The 19,326-nt window shown below is 39.0% G+C and overlaps 1 protein-coding gene across 1 annotated transcript in view; it reads left to right on the top strand.

Moving 5' to 3' along the window:
- CCDC6 (coiled-coil domain containing 6) overlaps positions 1-19,326 on the top strand; it is a 120,489-nt gene that overhangs the window by 41,394 nt on the left and 59,769 nt on the right. The window contains exon 2 of the mRNA XM_032137934.2: positions 15,765-15,914. Coding sequence (XP_031993825.1) covers positions 15,765-15,914 — 150 coding nt within the window. The remainder of the gene's footprint in view (positions 1-15,764; positions 15,915-19,326) is intronic.

Here is a 19,326-nt window from a genome sequence, read left to right as displayed (position 1 = left end):
GTGTGGATTAAATGTGATACTGTATGGAAGAGCCTGCCATGGTGCCAGGAATACAATCAATACTTAAACATTCTCCTCTATTAGCAAGGAGGATTGTCCAGTGTTATACGAGTATATGCATATATACAGCTGGTATATTTCTGCATGTTTATGCTCCTCCCTATTCAGTAGGTGTTTGGATGCTTATGTGCCAGACCTTAGGCCTTGAGTAGTCTCTTGTATTTCTTCTGTTACCGTAGTAGATAAAAATGCTTAGCTTTTTCCTCTGTGCAGCTTAATCCCATTTTAAATCTCTTTATTCTTGAGGCTATTTATGTAGCCAAGACAAGATCATTCCAAGGCCAATTGCTAAATGTATGGATTAATGATGTTGCTTTTCTTTAATTGCTAGGAGGATTATATACCCCTTCAGGGTGGGGGACAGTGTCTGTGGTATGCAGTGTGACACATCTACATGGTGCTTGCCATGCAGGAGATTCTCCATCATAGATGTTAACTTTTAGAAATTGAGTGATTGTAGCTTATTTTTCTACTTGGCAGCAGTTCTGGTTGGGAACTTATTATGGGGCGCGGGGAGAGGAGGCAGATGGAAGGTAAACTTCTGGGGCTAGTGTTGAGGTTCACCCTGCCCATGTCAGAAGTCGTAGGAATTTACCTAGAAATTTAGGGTTCCTGGTGTAGAGAAGCTTTGCATTAGGCACACAGTGAGTGATGCATGCCCAGTATTTAATCTGGAATGATGATATTCTTTTTTTTTTTTCCTTTGGAGATGGAGCCTCTTTCTGTTGCCAGGCTGGAGTGCAGTGACCCCATCTCGCTCACTGCAACCTCTGTCTCCCGGGTTCAAGTGATTCTCCTGCCTTAGCCTCCCAAGTAGCTGGGGCTACAGGCACGGGCCACCACGCCCAGCTAATTTTTGTATTTTTAGTAGAGGCAGAGTTTCACCATGTTGGCCAGGATGGTCTCTATCTCTTGACCTCGTGATCTGCCCACCTCAGCCTCCCAAAGTGCTGGGATTACAGGCGTGAGCCACCGTGCCCAGCCAGAATAATATTCTTTAGCAATCATTTTACAATCAGTCAACCTCCAAATAGAGATCAACTGCCAGTGGGTTTTATTCTTTGCTTGGATTTTTGTTTTGTTGTTTTTAATTTCCTTTAAGATTCTCTGTCTTGGGGAATGCACCTTGCTGGGAAAGGGTGGGAGGAGCCTTGGATTTGGTAGTGATCTCTGTGTGTAATTGGCCCTACTTTCTGTTGCAGAGGTCACTTTATCACAGAGCTCCCCCTGTTGATTCTTTGAAGTTAGGAGGTGTCTGATTACCTCCTTTTCTCTGCACAGGTGCAACTGAGAAACACCTCAGGTTTTCCAAGCATGTATAGCTGTTGGAATGTTATATCCCAGTCTTCAGGTGTTAGCCATTGCCCCTGGGCCAGGGTTGGAAACCTCGGTGTCAGGGATAGGTAGAGATGTAGAGGGTGGGGCATTGATAGGTTTCTCGTAAAAAGCTGGTTAGAGGCCTCCATAATTAACAACACATCTTCCAAGGGCAGTGAAGAACTTCCCCAGTAGCTTCTGAGCTAAAATGTTTTGGAGGTAGTAATTTGATCAACTTGAAGATCGTGTATTAAGTTAATCGTTGATGTGAATCACAAACACAGAACACCGATATACTCATTGCTCCCTTGTAGTTTGTGACTCTTGTTCTTACAAATGTGTGTGGTTTGAGACTTGTTAGGCACAGCCCTTTTTTGTCTGATCTCTTTTTTATATCTCATGCGTACATCTGAGGAGGTCTATACTGTTTCTGTCATTAAGAGGTGGGAGTCTGTTTCCTATCCCTTGATCTTGGCCTTGATCTTGGGTCTCAGCTGAACCTCCACCTGAATGCAGCCATGTGAGTGAGCCCGGTGAAACCAGCCAAGAAACCACCCATTAACCCATAGAGTAATGACAATACATTGTTTATAGCCTTAAGTTTTGGCATGGTTTGTTACATAACAATAGGTAACTGATTGAATAAGCTTGTTCTGGCAGAAAATACTCTGGCAGGGATCCTATCATGCCCTCCTACACTCCGCAGAACAATCATCGGGGTTAAGAAAGCCTTTCACATCTTAGTATATTAATAATTTGGATCATTCTGATTGCTTTCTTCTCAGTTGCCCACTGAAAGGGTTTTTAGGTGCTAGCTTTGTTTTGTAAGGAAAGGAAGGTTGCTGATTTGTGGGCATGATTTATTTTCGGGAAAGGATTGTTTGGTTATGCTTTACTGGGGTTAGGGATTTAGCAATTTGAGTGGACTGTGCATCTGATAAGTGTAGCAGTAGGTGATAAAGAATTCTGAGAGGAAGAATAAGAAACTACCAAGGTAGCTTTTGAAAATTATGCCTTAAACTGGTTCCATACTTAAAGGTGGGGGGAACTTTCTTCTACTTTGAATCTCTGCTTTTAGGACCCAGATTCAGGCTACTTTTCATAGCAGAATTCAGTCATGGCATGAATGAGTTTTTTAAAGCCGGCCATGGGAACTAACTGCAGTTTATGTTGTTATAGAAAATGTTATCCTAACAACCGACTTATAAATTAGAACATTTGTGACTTTTAGAGCATTTATAAGTTGGAATGTGCCTATAACTATAGTAGAAATGAGATTTGAACGATGGGTTAGCTATTTTTCTAAATATATCAAAGTGATAAGTATTAGATATGCCCCATTTTTTACAGTGATGTAAAGTTAGGGCTTTTTCATGTTTTATTGAATTATGTCATATATTTAAGTCTGTATCTCCTTGCTTTCTAAGGTCATTTAACATTTTTATATTTCATTGATATTTCTGATATATGAAAAGCATGCATGTTATAGAGAACGCTTTTTTAAAAAACAGCTTTATTGAGATAGAATTTTATATACCATAAAAGTTACACATGTAAAATGTACAATTCAGTGGTTTTTATTATATTTACAGAGTTGAACTATAATCTAGTTTTAGCACTGGCTATCCCTCTCCCCACCACCCAGCCTTCCCTGCCCCAATCCTACACAACCACAAATCTTTCTGTCTTTATAAATATGCCCATTCTGGACATTTTCTATAAATGGGGTCATATAATATGTGGTCTTTGGCATCAAGCTTCTATCATGTAGCATAATATTTTTGAGCTTTGTATTGTAACATCTATGAATTCTAAGAGGGAAAATGATTTATCCACCAAGTTATATTTATAACTTTGTTTAACATTTTCATTACGTAATATTTTATTCAAACAAAAGAATAAGTGGACCATATAACACGTGTAAGTTATAAAGCATGACAAAATGAGCACCTGGATTCCTGCCACTCAGGAATGGTACTGATACTATTGCGTCTACCTATGAATTTCATTCCTATTCTGTTCCTCCCACCTCCTCATCTCATAAGTGTATCTCTAAGCAATATATCATTTCTTCTGTTTCTTTAGTTTATTAAAAAATGTATTTTTTTGCAGCTTCTTTCACACCATACTGTGTTTCTTAGCTTTATTCATATTGTATTTAACGTATTTCTTTTGATTTCATTGCTTTTTAATTTTCTGTGTGAATATACTGTTTTTGTTCTGAATAGGTATTTGGGGTGTTTCCAGTATTTTATTTAAGGAACACAATGAATTTAATTTATTTAACAACACAATGAATATGTTACAACTGCTTTCTTCTATATATGGAAGAGTTTTATGTAGGGCATATACCTAGCAGTAGAACTGCTACATAGTAGAGTACAAAAATATTTAGTTTCTCAAAATATTTGTACCAATGTACACTGTCATATATAAGAATTCCCACTGATCTTCATACTTGTCAACACTTGATATTATCAAACTTGTTAATTTTTGTCAATCTGGGATGTCAGATATTGTGATCTTAAATCTTTTTAACTACTTCTGAGGGTGATTATGAACTTTTAATAATTTGTCATTCAAATCTTCATTTTTAAAAATGCCTGCTTGTGTCATTTTCCCATCAGAGGTTATATATACACACATGTATATATGTATACATACATACAAGAGGTTATATGTATACATATATACATATATGTGTGTGTGTCTCTGTCGCCCATACTGGAGTGCAGGGGCATGATCTCAGCTCACTGCAACCTCCACCTCCCGGGTTCAAGCGATTCTTATGCCTCAGCCTCCTGAGTAGCTGAGACTACAGGCGTGCATCACCATGCCTGGCTAATTTTTTGTGTTTTTAGCAGAGACAGACTTTCACTGTGTTGGTCAGGCTGGTCTTGAACTCCTGTCCTCAGGTGATCCACCTGCCTCGGGGTCCCACAGTGCTGGGTTCACAGGCTTGAGCCACCATGCTGGGCCAGAGGTTATATTTCTTTATCAAGTTGTTCTTCATGTAGGATACGAGTCACTTGTTTGTTATAATGTATTATAAGTATCCTTCAGTTTCACGACTGCCTTTTCACTATTTTTATACTGTCCTTTTTCTCTGGCTGCTTTGAAGATTTTCTTTTTGTCTTCGATTTTCTGTAGTTTGATTATAATTATTTGGAGAGATGGGTCTGTTTGCTGTTCCTTTTGAATTTATCCTGATTGGGACTCTCTGAGCTTCTTGGATCTGTGGTTCATTCTGTTTCATTAATTTTGGAAGACACTTTTGCCATATCAAGTCTTCTATCTTATTAGTGTAACTGGAGTATTAGAAGAAAAGAATTGTTAGACCATTTGATAACCCATGGGTAATCTGTTTGTTCTTCACCTCCATCACTCTTTGTTTCAATTTATTTGTTGAAATAATTTCTATTGACTTCTCTTTCAGTTTACTGGGTAAAGTTTCTGAAGCCATGCCAAATCTACTAATGAGCCCGTTGAAGGAATTCTTCATCTCTGATTAGTTTTTTAATTCCTATCATTTCCATTTAACTCTTCTGGTTTCTATCTCAGTGAAATTTCCCATATGTTTATGTATGTTGTTTACCTTTTCCATTAGATCTTTAAACATCTTAAGCATGGTTATTTAAGATCACTGTATGGTAATTCCTACATTTAGGTCATCTCTGAGTCTTTTCTGTTGTCTTATATCTTGATTTTGTTTTTACATTCTTGTGATTTTTTTTTTTTTTTGGTAATTTTTGATTGAATGCCAGACATTGTATGTAGAAGACCAGTAGAGACCAACGTAAATTGTTTTGTTTTCTGAGATGAAGTCTTACTCCGTTGCCCAGGCTAGAGTGCAGTGGCACGATCAAGGCTCTCTGCAGCCTCGACCTTTCTGGGTTTAAGTGATCCTTCCATCTCAGCCTCCTGAGTAGCTGGACTACAAGCACACACCACTGCATCCAGATTTTTTTTTTAATTTACTTTTATTATTTTTTGAGACAGTCTAACTCCGTCACCCAGGGTGGAATGCAGTGGCGAGATCTTGGCTCACTACAACCTCTACTTCCCGAGTTCAAGCAATTCTCGTGCCTGCAATTACAGGTGCTCGCTACCACGGCCAGGTAAGTTTTTGCATTTTTAGTAGAGATGGGGTTTCACCATGTTGGCCAGGCCGGTCTCAAACTCCTGACCTCAAGTGATCCACCCAACTTGCCCTCCCAAAGTGCTGGGATTACAGACATGAGCCACCGTGCCCAGCCACACCCAGCTTACTTTTTAAATTTTTCATAGACATGGGATTTCACCATGTTGCCGTCTGGTCTTGAACTCCTGAGCCTCAAGTGATCCACCCGCCTTGGCCTCCTAAAGTGCTGGGATTACAGACGTAAGCCATCGCGCCCAGCAGTTTTTATGCCTAGAAATGAGCATGCCTCTTCTTCTATTAGGTCATGTATACGGGATTGTGAGTTAATTTGATCAGTAATTGAGTTGGGTTTGGGTCTTCGTGTTATTTCCTTCATTCTACCACAGATTTTTAATTCTTCCAGCCGTGAACTGCTGTTACCTTATACTTAAAATAGTGCCTGGAGTGCCCCACTTTCTTCAGTGTTCTTGCTTTATGTTCTCACCTTTTTTAGAAGTTCTCATTCTGTAGGTTGCCTGTTCACTCTGATGGTACTTTCTTTTGCTGTGCAGAAGCTCTTTAGTTTAATTAGATTCCATTTGTCAATTTTGGCTTTTGTTGCCATTGCTTTTGGTGTTTTAAACATGAAGTCCTTGCCCACGCCTGGGTCCTGAATGGTATTGCCTAGGTTTTCTTGTAGGATTTTAATGGTTTTAGGTCTAACATTTAAGTCTTTAATCCATCTTGAATTAATTTTTTGTGTAAGGTGTAAGGAAGGGATCCAGTTTCAGCTTTCTACATATGGCTAGCCAGTTTTCCCAGCACCATTTATTAAATAGGGAATCCTTTCCCCATTTCTTGTTTTTGTCGGGTTTGTCAAAGATCAGATAGTTGTAGATATGCGGCATCATTTCTGAGGGCTCTGTTCTGTTCCATTGATCTATGTCTCTGTTGTGGTACCAGTACCATGCTGTTTTGGTTACTGTAGCCTTGTAGTATAGTTTGAAGTCAGGTAGCGTGATGCCTCCAGCTTTGTTCTTTTGGCTTAGGATTGACTTGGCTATGTGGGCTCTTTTTTGGTTCCATATGAACTTTAAAGTAGTTTTTTCCAATTCTGTGAAGAAAGTCATTGGTAGCTTGATGGGGATAACAGGCTACCTACAGAATGGGAGAAAATTTTTGCAACCTACTGATCTGACAAATGGCTAATATCCAGAATCTACAATGAACTCAAACAAATTTACAAGAAAAAAACAAACAACCCCATCAAAAAGTGGGCAAAGGACATGAACAGACACTTCTCAAAAGAAGACATTTATGCAGCCAAAAAACACATGAAGAAATGCTCATCACCACTGGCCATCAGAGAAATGCAAATCAAAACCACAGTGAGATACCATCTCACACCAGTTAGAATGGCCATCATTTAAAAATCAGGAAACAACAGGTGCTGGAGAGGATGTGGAGAAATAGAAACACTTTTACACTGTTGGTGGGACTGTAAACTAATTCAACCATTGTGGAAGTCAGTGTGGCGATTCCTCAGGGATCTAGAACTAGAAATACCATTTGACCCAGCCATCCCATTACTGGGTATATACCCAAAGGACTATAAATCATGCTGCTATAAAGGCACATGCACACGTATGTTTATTGCGGCACTATTCACAATAGCAAAGAGTTGGAACCAACCCAAATGTCCAACAACGATAGACGGGATTAAGAAAATGTGGCACATATACACCATGGAATACTATGCAGCCATAAAAAATGACGAGTTCATGTCCTTTGTAGGGACATGGATGAAACTGGAAACCATCATTCTCAGTAAACTATCACAAGGACAAAAAACCAAACACTGCATGTTCTCACTCATAGGTGGGAGTTGAGCAATGAGAACTCATGGATACAGGAAGGGGAACATCACACTCCAGGGACTGTTGTGGGGTTGGGGGAGGGGGGAGGGACAGCATTAGGAGATACACCTAATGCTAAATGACGAGTTAATGGGTGCAGGAAATCAACATGGCACATGGATACATATGTAACAAACCTGCACATTGTGCACATGTACCCTAAAACCTAAAGTATAATAAAAAATAAAAATAAAAATAAAAAAATAATAAAAATTATTAACAATGCCTTGAAAAAAAAAAGAAGTTCTCAAATGCCTGAGCTATAGTATAATCTAGCCCTGGCCCCTTCTTCAGCATTAGATTACCATTGGTGGTTTAGATCTCATATCTGGGCTCATTGTAGAGGCAGGGGAATGGTTCTCAGTTCTTCTGATCCAGTTTAAGGTAGGCCCTGGTACCTGGGTCATGGAGATAGGGTCTCCTCATCATTCCTCTTCCCTTCTTCATCTGGTAGTCAAACTGCCTTGAATCTGATGTGTATATGGGCAGAAGAGTTTCCAGCCTTTCCTCGGGGGCATTGGATCTGTGTCTGAGTCCTGGGGATGGGAGGGTTTCCTACCTTTGCTTCACACAGAGGCCAGTTTTGCTTATGCCTCTCATGCTGAAGCAGTGCCTTTTTTGCCTGGACTCTGGGATTGGAGGGTTTACTGTTCCACCCAGAGTGGCTTAAGGTATTTTATTTTACTTTATTTTGAGACAGAATCTTGCTCTGTTGCCTAGGCTGGAGTACAGTGGCACAAAACCGGCTCACTGCAACCTCTGCCTCCCAGGTTCAAGCAATTCTCATGCCTCAGCTTTCCGAGTAGCTGGGATTATAGGCGTGCGCCACCACACCCAGCTAATTTTTGTATTTCTAGTAGTAATGGGCTTGCGCCACATTGGGCACCCTGGTCTTGAACTCCTGGCCTCAAGTGATATGCCCGCCTCAGCCTCCCAAAGAGGTGGTTTCTGTATCTGTAGAATTATGCCTTTCATTAGTTCTAGGAAATTCCCAGCCATCATCTTCAGTTACTCTTTCCCTCTTTCTCTCTGTACTTGTCTTCTTAGTCTTTACTTACATGTGTATTAAATCTTTTCATTTTCCTTCCTATGTGCTTTGATAATCTTTCTCATTTTCCATCATCTTGCTTCTTTGTGCCATATTTTGGATTGTTAGGTTTGTCTTTGGTTATTTTTTTTGCTATTCGGTGGTGTCAGGTTTGCTAGTGAAGTGGAAAACTCAAGATGAATCTAAACATTTATTTTAAGAAGTTCTGTTTTCTTTTCAAACCTGCCTGATCTTTTGTGTTAGTCTCTTGCTGCTCATCATCATATTTTGTTTTCTAAATGTTTTATAAAGTTATTTTATAGTTTCTGAGAATTTGAATATCTGAAGCCTAGTGAATGATGAGGATTTAGGGGAGTTAGTGCATATATATGGGATCCAAAATAGATTGTTTCTGCTATAACTTATTTATAGTGGTTTGTGTCTTTTGTATGATTTGTTTGAGAACACAAAATAAGATTGTTTTGGCCGGGCGCGGTGGCTCACGCCCGTAATCCCAGCACTTTGGGAGGCCGAGGCGGGTGGATCACGAGGTCAGGAGATCGAGACCACAGTGAAACCCCGTCTCTACTAAAAATACAAAAAATTAGCTGGGCGTGGTGGCGGGCACCTGTAGTCCCAGCTACTCGGGAGGCTGAGGCAGGAGAATGGCATGAACCCGGGAGGCAGAGCTTGCAGTGAGCCGAGATCGCGCCACTGCACTCCAGCCTGGGCGACAGCGAGACTCCGTGTCAAAAAAAACAAAAAAAAAAGATTGTTTTACCTTCATACACACACACACACACACACACACACACACACACATTTTTTTTTTCCAGAAAACTTCCTTGTTTTCTCATTAATCCTTCTGTTCATGTCCCCTCCCTAACCCTTTTTGTATCTTTTTAGTGCTAACACATGCAAGGCACTAGGATAAGCTCTTTATGTGAATTAGTTTATCTTCACAACTAACCCAGAGGGAGGTGCCCTTATTTTCACTTTAGAGGAGAAAGCAGCACCCTGAAGAGGTTCTATGACTCCCCTAGGTCATAGAACCTAGGGGACAAAGGCACAGCCACCTTGTAAACCAGGCAGTGTGAGTCAAGTCTGACAGTGTCTATGAACCTCCTCTAAAGGGTGGTCTGCAGGCTAGTACTTCAACTATGTGTCCCTTGCCCATAAGGAAATAAGTTAATAAATCCAGTGTAAATATTTAGCTACTTTTTTAGCAATTTTTCATTGCCCTGTATCCAAGCAAGTGACCAGTGGACCCATCTTCTTGAACCAGGCATGGACCAGGTTGAGTGTTTTTGAACTGACATGATGAGGTGTGTATGCAAAGCTGTGTTCTAGTCATGTGCAGTAGGACATGCCCAGAAGGACATGTGTCTGTCCACTGCAGATGGGGGTGGGCAGTGACGACTACCTGGTCTTTCATGAAAGCTGGTTTGAGAGAAACCACAGTTGGTAAAATTTAGTAACTTAAGAATTCTTATCCAGAAAGTCACTCTTTGGTGCTATTTTCTCTCTTGCTCTGCAGTCCTGTAACAATGACCTAGGCTTAGTATCTGAGGCAGAATTAGTGCATTTGCCAAGGCTAATAATGATTCTGCTCCAATCCCTGTGTATATTGGTGACTTGCTGGCAATACTGGAATAGAGTAAATAATACGAATGCTTCAATTATCAACTATTAGTTGCTTTTATTGTGAGCTAGTGTGCAGTATGCAGAGGAAGCGTATACTAGTCTAGGGCTTCCAAAGACTAAATGGAGAATTGTAATTCTCAGGCATGTGACTGAAATCCTCTTCTTGCTTCTTCTAATAGAAAAAATAAAGGCACATACAGGCTTATCCTCTGTGTCATCTGTTACCTACCCCTGCTGCACCGGCACTTAAATATTAAAGATGTCTGCAGGACAGTGGTTGGTGTTGATAAACCCATTGCTGTGACTGACAGTCAAGCTAATCCTATAAGAGTTGCCATCCATTGGTCATGAGGGGTTCTGCTAAACTCTGACCATCTCCCAGAACAATCATTATGTACAATAGTATACCTAGGAAAGGACAGTTTAAACAGAACAAGTTTTTATTCAGTTGCCTGTGTGTTGGGTGGTCCCTGCTATCCTAATAATGTGGTTTCAGATGCTATTTTAAACTGAGATGTTAAGATCATTAATTTGTGACTAGACAACAAACTAGTAAACTTAAATAATGAGAATAATAAATCGAGCCTGCCTGGACTCTTAAAGCTTCAAGATGTCTTAGTTTCATGATTCTTTGTTATTAAAACAAGTCATCAACTAACTGAAAAGTAATTCTTTTAAAAAAAAAAAAATCTGTGCAAATGTGTTATCTTGGTAGGCACTTGAACTTTCTTCTGACCATATCCATAGGGCTGCTATCAAATAGATGTTTGTCTGTCATTGCTTGCTTTGGAGAACCGTTCTTTTTCTTATGCTTACTAGATTATCAATTGCACCACCCTACGTGATTTTGGTTTTGGCACTTGGATTTTCTCTTCAGTGGTTGAGTGCTATTGTGAAGGGTTTTTAAATTCTTTCTGTACTAACCCTTGATCTCGAAAATGCCATTGATAAAAGAACAGAAACACTAAACAATCACATTAGAATCTCCTATCAAATTTGTGCTCAGGTCATGGTAGCAGTGGGTCAGAACAAACTGTGTTTTCCTTATCTGCAGAAAATTATGCTAATTTAATTTAGAGTGTGGTTGCCTAAATATGTGGTGACTCAGGATAAAATATTTTCTGTAATTTTTTTGCTGTTTATTTTTCCCACAGGACTTCGTAAATTTCTCCTGTTCCTACTCTCCCTTTAATTTCCCTTTTTATTAGATTTTAGTAGGATGGGAAAAGAATGATGAAGAGATGCTTTGTGGTCTAGTCCTCACATTAACAGACAGTGATTACTGCTGGGTGAGGGGCAAGGTGTTAAATTACACAAATAATTGATTATGATTATACCAAATTTAATTTCTAAATATAGCAGCTAGAACCTGAATATGGAACAGGAAAATATCATAAATTTTTCTATTTCCTCCAGATTTTCCCAGTCTACCGCACAGAGAAAACAGTAGGAAAATGTTTCTTCCTTCAAAGAGTTCCTGATTTTTTTGTTCACATTTTCATTTGAGAATTTACAGAGCTATAGGTAAACATTGCTTCATTTATTTAGCTTTGCAGATAGATTTTTAATTTTGAATTGGGATGTATTTAGATATGCTGAGACTTGCAAGCATTTTAGGTAAAAAGGAAATATAGTGATAAACCTGATAATGAGATTTTATGAGGTAGGCTGTTTTTTCTTCCCTCTGTGCACCTTCATGCCTTGTGAATGGTACCTGGGTCTTGCTTCTTTGCTTGTAGGCCACTGTCTACCTGGCTCCTTGCTGGCTGCTTTTGGGGCAGTACCTTGGAAAGGTAATTTGCTTTACAGCTTGAATAAAAAAGTCTTGCCTTGGGATTGGGGAGAACAAACAGGACTAAGACAGAGATTGTGATGATACTGCATGTAATATGGGGAGAAATCTGCAGGGAGAAGTCAAATGGACACTTAATACTTTTTTTATGATGCATAGTTCATTCTCTGGTAATTAAGTTTATGCATATTGTCAGAACACTGTATCCATTTAATTTTTTTTTTTACCTGAGGCTGTATTGGATATAGCATTTTGCCCTTTGTACTCGTTTATATGCTCATTCCTAAGATGATCTGCACCAACTGGAAAAAGAGGGAGCCGGGGTTTTACGTTTGGAGGACCTGGAAATCTTGTACTGATGTTTTCTCTGGGTGTTTAGATGCCAGAAGAGGCAGAATAACACCCCCCCATTAGACCTAAGCACTGGCAAAATCTTTGCTAAAGGAGGCCTGTGATTAAAGCTGTGTTAGGCCATGTTAACCCTTTGTTAAGTTAGCCAGATTTTAACAGGCTGCACCAGAACAGTTTCTCATGTTCATTCGGTGGTCCTGAGAGTGGCATTTTCTATTAATGAGCTTCGCTTAGAAATAAGTAGCTATTCTAAAACAGTGAATAATTTTGTTTGCCAAAGCCTCGGCCTCCCAGGACCCGTAACACATCTTTGGAAGGCACATTTAGAGCAGGCCTAGCTGTCTTCATTTTTACATTTTGCTGCTGTCCTTGGGAAGAAATGCAAAGGAAACTGGTCCTCTATGAATACAGTGTGTTGATTATGAGTCCTTTTTTAAAACTCAAGATATAATTCAATTCACATGCTGTAACATTCACCCTTTTAAAGTATATAGTTCTGTGGTTTTTAGTATATTGGGAAGGTTGTACAAAGTATTAGCCCTAATTCCAGAACATTTTCATCACCCCAAAAAGAATCCGTGTAGCCATGAGCAGTCATTCCCCATCCCCTCCGCTTCAGCCACTAATCTACTTTCTTTTTTGGGTTTTTTTTTGTTTTTTGTTTTTTGTTTTTTGTTTTTTTTTTTGAGACAGAGTCTCACTTTGTCACCCAGCCTGGAGTGCAGTGGCACAATCTTGGCCCATTGCAACCTCCGCCTCCCGGGTTCAAGCAGTTCTCTGGCTCAGCCTCCCGAGTAGCTGGTATTGCAGGCACTCACCACCATGCTCAGCTAATTTTTTTTATTTTTAGTAGAGATGGGGTTTCACCATCTTTGCCAGGCTAGTCTTGAACTCCTGACCTCGTGATCCACCCACCTTGGCCTCCCAAAGTGGTGGGATTACAGGCATGAGCCACTGCGCCTGGCCTAGAGCCACAATCTACTTTCTACCGAAAGTTCTTTTTTATGTTACAGTGAAATCTCCTGTCTCTATGACTTAGTAGCTAGATGAGTTGGGGATGGGTGGCTTCACAAATAAACTCTTAAGGTTGATTTTCAACTTCTCACAAGAATAATCTCTTAGTTTGTTATTTTCTATTTATCACTTCTAGGCCCCTGTGTAAAGGGAAAGGTGATCTGCCTAGCCTCTGAGTCCACTTCACTTTTACTACTTATAATAAAATTTACCAGTTATCTAAAATACTAAATGTGTGTTAATGTGCAAGAAGTTGAGTCTGATCTGATAATGAAATGAGTTTATGGCAAACACCCTTTTGAATGCCAAGTCTAGAATCACCTGCAAGAGCACTACAGTTCCTCTCAGCCTTTCTGTTCTTTAACTTTTAGAATAGTCAGAATTCAAATCATATAGGACTTTGTCAGTCAAAACCAGAAAAACAAGTAGCTTGGATAGATGGCAGGCTTAGATATGTATGTGTCAAATATGTCTTAAATAAATACTTTGGATTCCTGCGTATGGCACTAGTGTGAAATCCTGAAGTTTGAGAGTTCGGAAGGCAAGTGGGGATTGATTTAAAGGGGGAAGAGAAGTATGAGTTCTCAGCAGTTTTCCTTGACTGTAGTGGAAAGAGTAAAACATTGAGAAGCGTTAATGAAATAGGAGGTATGTAAGAGAACCACTGGGGGACCCTGTGGACTGCTCACTGGGTGCCTTGGCTGGCACTACAAATTTATTAGCTGAAGAATTTTGTCTTTGTTGCTTAGCTCTCTTGGACTACCCCAGAATGGCTTTAAAAATGTGAGTACTGGGCCTTCTCCCAAAGCCTCCACTGTTTGTGTTTGTGTAGCTCTGTTTTTCAGTCTGTGTACTATGTGTGGCTGTCTTTGTAGAATTGCTCAGCAAGCAATACTAGAAGCTGGCATACCTCCCCTAGGGCCACAGTGATGGGGAGCAGGGAGGGTGGACTCTACAGAAACCGTGGATATTAGAGTGTGTGGATATTGGGGAAGCTGGCGAGTATATACAGAAATCGAAACTGCCAGAGTTGGGATTGATTGTCGGAGCCTTTTACAGTAAGAGGTGGTAATTGCTTAATGTGGGTGCCCTTTTGTCTTCTGCCTGTCTGGTTCTCTTGGAATATTATAAATGACAGGTGCTGGAGGCTTAGAATTCATGTGGCTCTTCCTCCCTTGATTTGACAGATAAAACAAATGCATTATTTGGTATAAATGAATCAAAATGTTGTGGTTTAAAAAGTTCTCTAAATAGAGTTGAGTTTGTTTGAAACATGGATGCCCTTTCCAAAAAGATTAATTTCCTTCAAAGATGGTTAGGCTTTTCTGTTTAGACAGAATAATAATGAGCCTATCTATTAAAACTTTTTTTTCAGGGAGAGAGGAGGGTATCTGCAGAAGAATATTTTCATCTCCATTGAATAATGCCTGACTCCCTTCTCTTCTGGTTTTAAAATTCACTAATCCCTCTTGTTGACTTCATCTCCAAAAAATTCCCAATAGGGAAATAAAGCAAAAAATGAAGCCCCTCTCACCCACCTTTACCCTTCACCCCTAGATTTCCACTACCTCCTAATAACTAGTTTTCAGCCATTTGGTGTATTTTTTTTTCTAGTAATTATTCAGCTATTCAGTGAACATGTGTCCATGTACATTTGTAATGCCTTTTATTTTTTATTTTATTTATTATTTTGAGACAACATCTTACTCTGTCACCCAGGCTGGTGTGCAGTGGCATGATCTCAGCTCATTGCAACCTCTGTCTTCTGGGTTCAAGTGATCCTCTTGCCTTAGCCTCCCGAGTAGCTGGAACCACAGGCATGTGCCACCATGCCTGGCTAATTTTTTGTATTTTTGATAGAGACAGGGTTTTGCCATGCTGTCCAGGCTGGTCTCAACTCTTGAGCTCAAAGTGATCCACCCACCTCTGCCTCCCAAAGTGCTAGGATTACATGTGTAAGTCACTGCACCTGGCCCATAATGCCTTTTTAATGGCATATCCAAACCTATCCAAACCTTTTAAGTGACATCATAAGGAGGTGATATAATTTTACTTTTAAGTGAGTTGAGCTCTGCTCCAGTAAAAAATGTTGCCCAGATATTTTAATTGTAAACTGTCGAGATGTAGCAACCTGTGAGAGTTATCATGAATTGATGTGCGTAGCACAGGACTGGACCCGTCTGCTACATTAGAAGGATCTTTCTGTATTCTGGTTATTGATTTGGGACAGTTTCATAAAAACTGCAATGTGATCTTGGCTAATTTCTTTGAAATATCACTTCAAGAATAAGGACCACACATAGTAAAGGGGGACTCTTTGGCATAATAGTGATATTCATTTCTATAGACTCTGCTGACTTCCTCTGTTTTGCATTTCTTGGGTGTGTTGGTTCACAGCTAAAAATAGAGCTCTATTTAAAATGGGTACCCTTTCTGGAAATAAGAACTATATTTCAATTAGTAAATTTCCTGTTTCCTTAACATGTGTTTTGTTTTGTTCTTTCCTTTTTTTTTTTTAAACAGCAAGCCAGGGCTGAGCAGGAAGAAGAATTCATTAGTAACACTTTATTCAAGAAAATTCAGGCTTTGCAGAAGGAGAAAGAAACCCTTGCTGTAAATTATGAGAAAGAAGAAGAGTTCCTCACTAATGAGCTCTCCAGAAAATTGATGCAGGTAAATTATCTTTTCTACTCCCTCATCTTCCGTGACTGTTTTCCTTTCTAGGAGAAAATGACTTTGATATAGCACTTTGCTTGTAACATTTGCTGATGAGGTTGTAGCTTAAGTTCTTTGGAGATTCAAAATACCAGGTAAGGGTGGCAGCGGTGTAATAGTCAAGACTGTAGTTTTCTAGCTCATCTGTATATGTTAGGTAAGCTATTTTGTACCCTGAGCATTTCCAAAAAATTGCTGATGAACACAAGATCTTGGCGTGAGATGTTGAATGTGGCATTTTGGAAGTATGGGGACTAATGCCAAATGTGAAATTTTTCTCCTTTTATGTTGAACCTATAATAAGTACATAAACTTTTTGGCAGTCATAGGTGGGTCTTTTGCACTAAAATATGAGGATATAAAGTGAAACATCTTTAGGAAATAGGTATCCATGATAGTTAAAACTACCCACAATCAACCATGTTCAAATGGGTGAGTAATATGTTACTGAACAAGTATCAGACTGCTATTAAAACTCAACGTTGATCACGAGTAATATATAGAAGATGCCACACAAAACATAGGAAGGTTTGGTTTCTCTACTTCAGAGGCTCATTCTCTCTCCCTCCTTTTTTTTCCCCCTTTCAAAGCTTACTGGCAAAGTACGAGGTAAAGTTTGCTTAGGGGAAATAGTTTGTGGGTTAGTATGAACTTAAAAATAAGTGGGATATTGAGTTTTCATTATTTAACATAGCTTGCCCAAAATAGTGAGCAGGTATAAAATTATCAGAACATTATTACCATTTTGTCTTTAGATGTCTGTGAAACACCCCCATATGTTTTAACATCATCAATAACAATTTCATTAATTTGCTTGAAGTATATATATTAGTGAGGTTGTAATAAGAAGTTATTTGAGGCTTTTTAAAAAATCTTCCTAAGTTCTTTTCTTACCTCCCCACATAGATGATCCTGTAAGAGGATCTGGAAACTCTGATGTGGCAACTTTAGTGTTAAGACCATAACATGTTCCAGGCAGCTTTTACCCCTGTCTTTCTATTAGTCTCATTTTTCTACCTAATTACTGAATAAAGATACTGTTAATCTTGCACAAAATTTGATTTATATGGTAGTTACTGAAATGTGAAGAATAGGTACCCAGGCATTACTGTCTACAAAATTTTTGTACTGAAACTTTTTATTTATTCATTTGCATTGTGATTTAGAGAAAAATGGATGGAGAAGGTTAGTTTGACCTTTTAGTGTGTCTCACTGAGGCAGCATTAAATGACTTATTTTACCTGGTGCTTCTAGAATCATGGGGATGTAATTATGGTTTGTTTTTCCTAAGTGTATGTGTAATCAGGTGCCATAATTTTTGGCACTGCAAGAAACTTTTTTTTTTTTTTTTTTTTTTTTTTTTTAATTTTTTTTTTTTTTTTTTTTTTTTTTTTTCAATTTACACAGTTGTTTTTTGGAGTCTTTAACCAAAGTACATTATAGGACAGTCAAGACGTTGCCAGATCATGTTCCTTTTCTCTATGTATCTCCAGTATGAGTGATTGTATAGTCTGTAATTGGCCTCTCATTCACTTATGTAACCTACCTACCTTTTAAGGATATTGATGTTCCTTAAAATAAGATACTAAAAAAGAATGAAAACATAAGAACGTAAGAATTAAAACATAAAGAATGAAAACATAAGAACATAATGCAACAGCAAAGGAAGTTATTTATAGTTGTATACTTGGTGTAAGAAGGCTTGAACTTAAAATTGAAGCTCCAAGCATCCTCTAAGTAATGCTATGACATAGAAATGTAGGGATTGTGTTTTCATAATTCTTATACCTAAAACAGTAGTTCTTGGTCAGGAGAAAAATCATAGACTAAAAACTTGGAAAAATTTTTCAGTGGATAGCGGATCTTTCTAAAGGGATCGAATAGTATATAAACTGAACAAAATAAACTGTTATTTCCAAAAGTGGTATACAATGTGTACCCCTAGCCTTCATGCGGGCATGTCTTAACGTTTGCCCTCAGCCAAAAGAAAGGGCGTAGTATGAAGGTGTGATTCTGTGAAAACATTGGGGATCTCTAGATGGGTCTGTAGCTTGTTGGTGATTCAGCTTGTAGAATCTGGACAGATGGATGGTTAGCATGTTCCTGAGACAATCTGTCATGCATCCCAGCTTGGTTTTTAGGCTTTTTATTTTAATGTTGTGGTAAATTTTACATAACATAAAATTTACCATTTTAGCCATTTTTGAGTGTACAATTCAGTGGCGTTAAGCATTTTCACTTTGTTGTGCAGCCATCACCACCATCCATCTCCAGAACTTTTTCAAACTGAAACTCTGTGCCCATTAAACGATAATGCCCATTCCCTTCCCCTGGTCTTTAGGCGTTTGAAAGGAGATGGATAGCAGGTAGTTTTAGGTTCAGGTCTCTGGCAAGTTCTGAAGCTGTTGCCATTCTGAGGCATGATAGGAGATCTGTTGCTTTAGACACCAGGTATCACAACATGTCTATTTTTTGATAGTGCTTAAGAACCTGCCCTCTATTGTTGTCCAGTTCAGGGATATCATAGCTGCAGCAGGGGTAGGGCTGTTCAGCCTATGATACTCATCCCTCAGGCTCCCAATATGTATTTCCTTAATAGGTTCAACCAGTCTTTTGTTGAATGCCCACATTTTCTGCTACTCAGCATGGAAATACTGTTTTCCATCTGGAAGATTTTTGGAGTAATTAATCCCAATAGACTTTTTCAACTATGTAATTATTTTAATATGGCTTTCTAGGATGTTTGCTTCTGCATAGGACCTTGCTAAAAAAAAGCCTGCTAAGAGAAATCATGCTACAAGTGTCACCCACAGACAAATGGGTGCATTGACCTGTTCACTATGAAAGTGTTCAGCATTTTTCACCCAAAGGCCACTGAGAGGCTATATACAGATCAATTTTTGTTTTGTCAGAGTGCTTTGGCTGTTATTTCTGATAGTGATTGGACAATGCTTTTATGTGCATTTCAAAGGGATTTTTTGATCCTGAGAACAAAATGAAACTTGCTATAGAAGAGACGTGTCCCTTCCTGTCTGCTATGGCCAAGTTGGGTATCCAATACCTTTAAAAAATAGAATCAAGTTTACCTAAGTATACATGAGAGTAAATCCCTTTGCCCTTTAAAAGATCCAGTTTGGGAGATGGCTTAAACACCTCCGTATGTGTTCATCCTCACCAACAGGAAAACACACACAAAAGGGAGCATGCAGCTCTTCTCCCTTGCTTTTCTGTCTATCCAGTACAGACACAAAATTTTATCTTTATCTTGTGAGAACTCTTGACTGAGAAGTCTACATCTTTCTGAGCCCAGGCCATGGGATTCACTACCTGATTGGTGAGACATTGTTCCAAAAAGAACTCTATTATTTTT

This window comes from Hylobates moloch, unplaced genomic scaffold, assembly GCF_009828535.3.
Source record: "Hylobates moloch isolate HMO894 unplaced genomic scaffold, HMol_V3 SCAFFOLD_3, whole genome shotgun sequence".
Taxonomy (NCBI): domain Eukaryota; kingdom Metazoa; phylum Chordata; class Mammalia; order Primates; family Hylobatidae; genus Hylobates; species Hylobates moloch.
The sequence above is the reverse complement of the archived record's forward strand: the minus strand, read 5'-3'. Positions and strand labels throughout refer to the sequence as shown.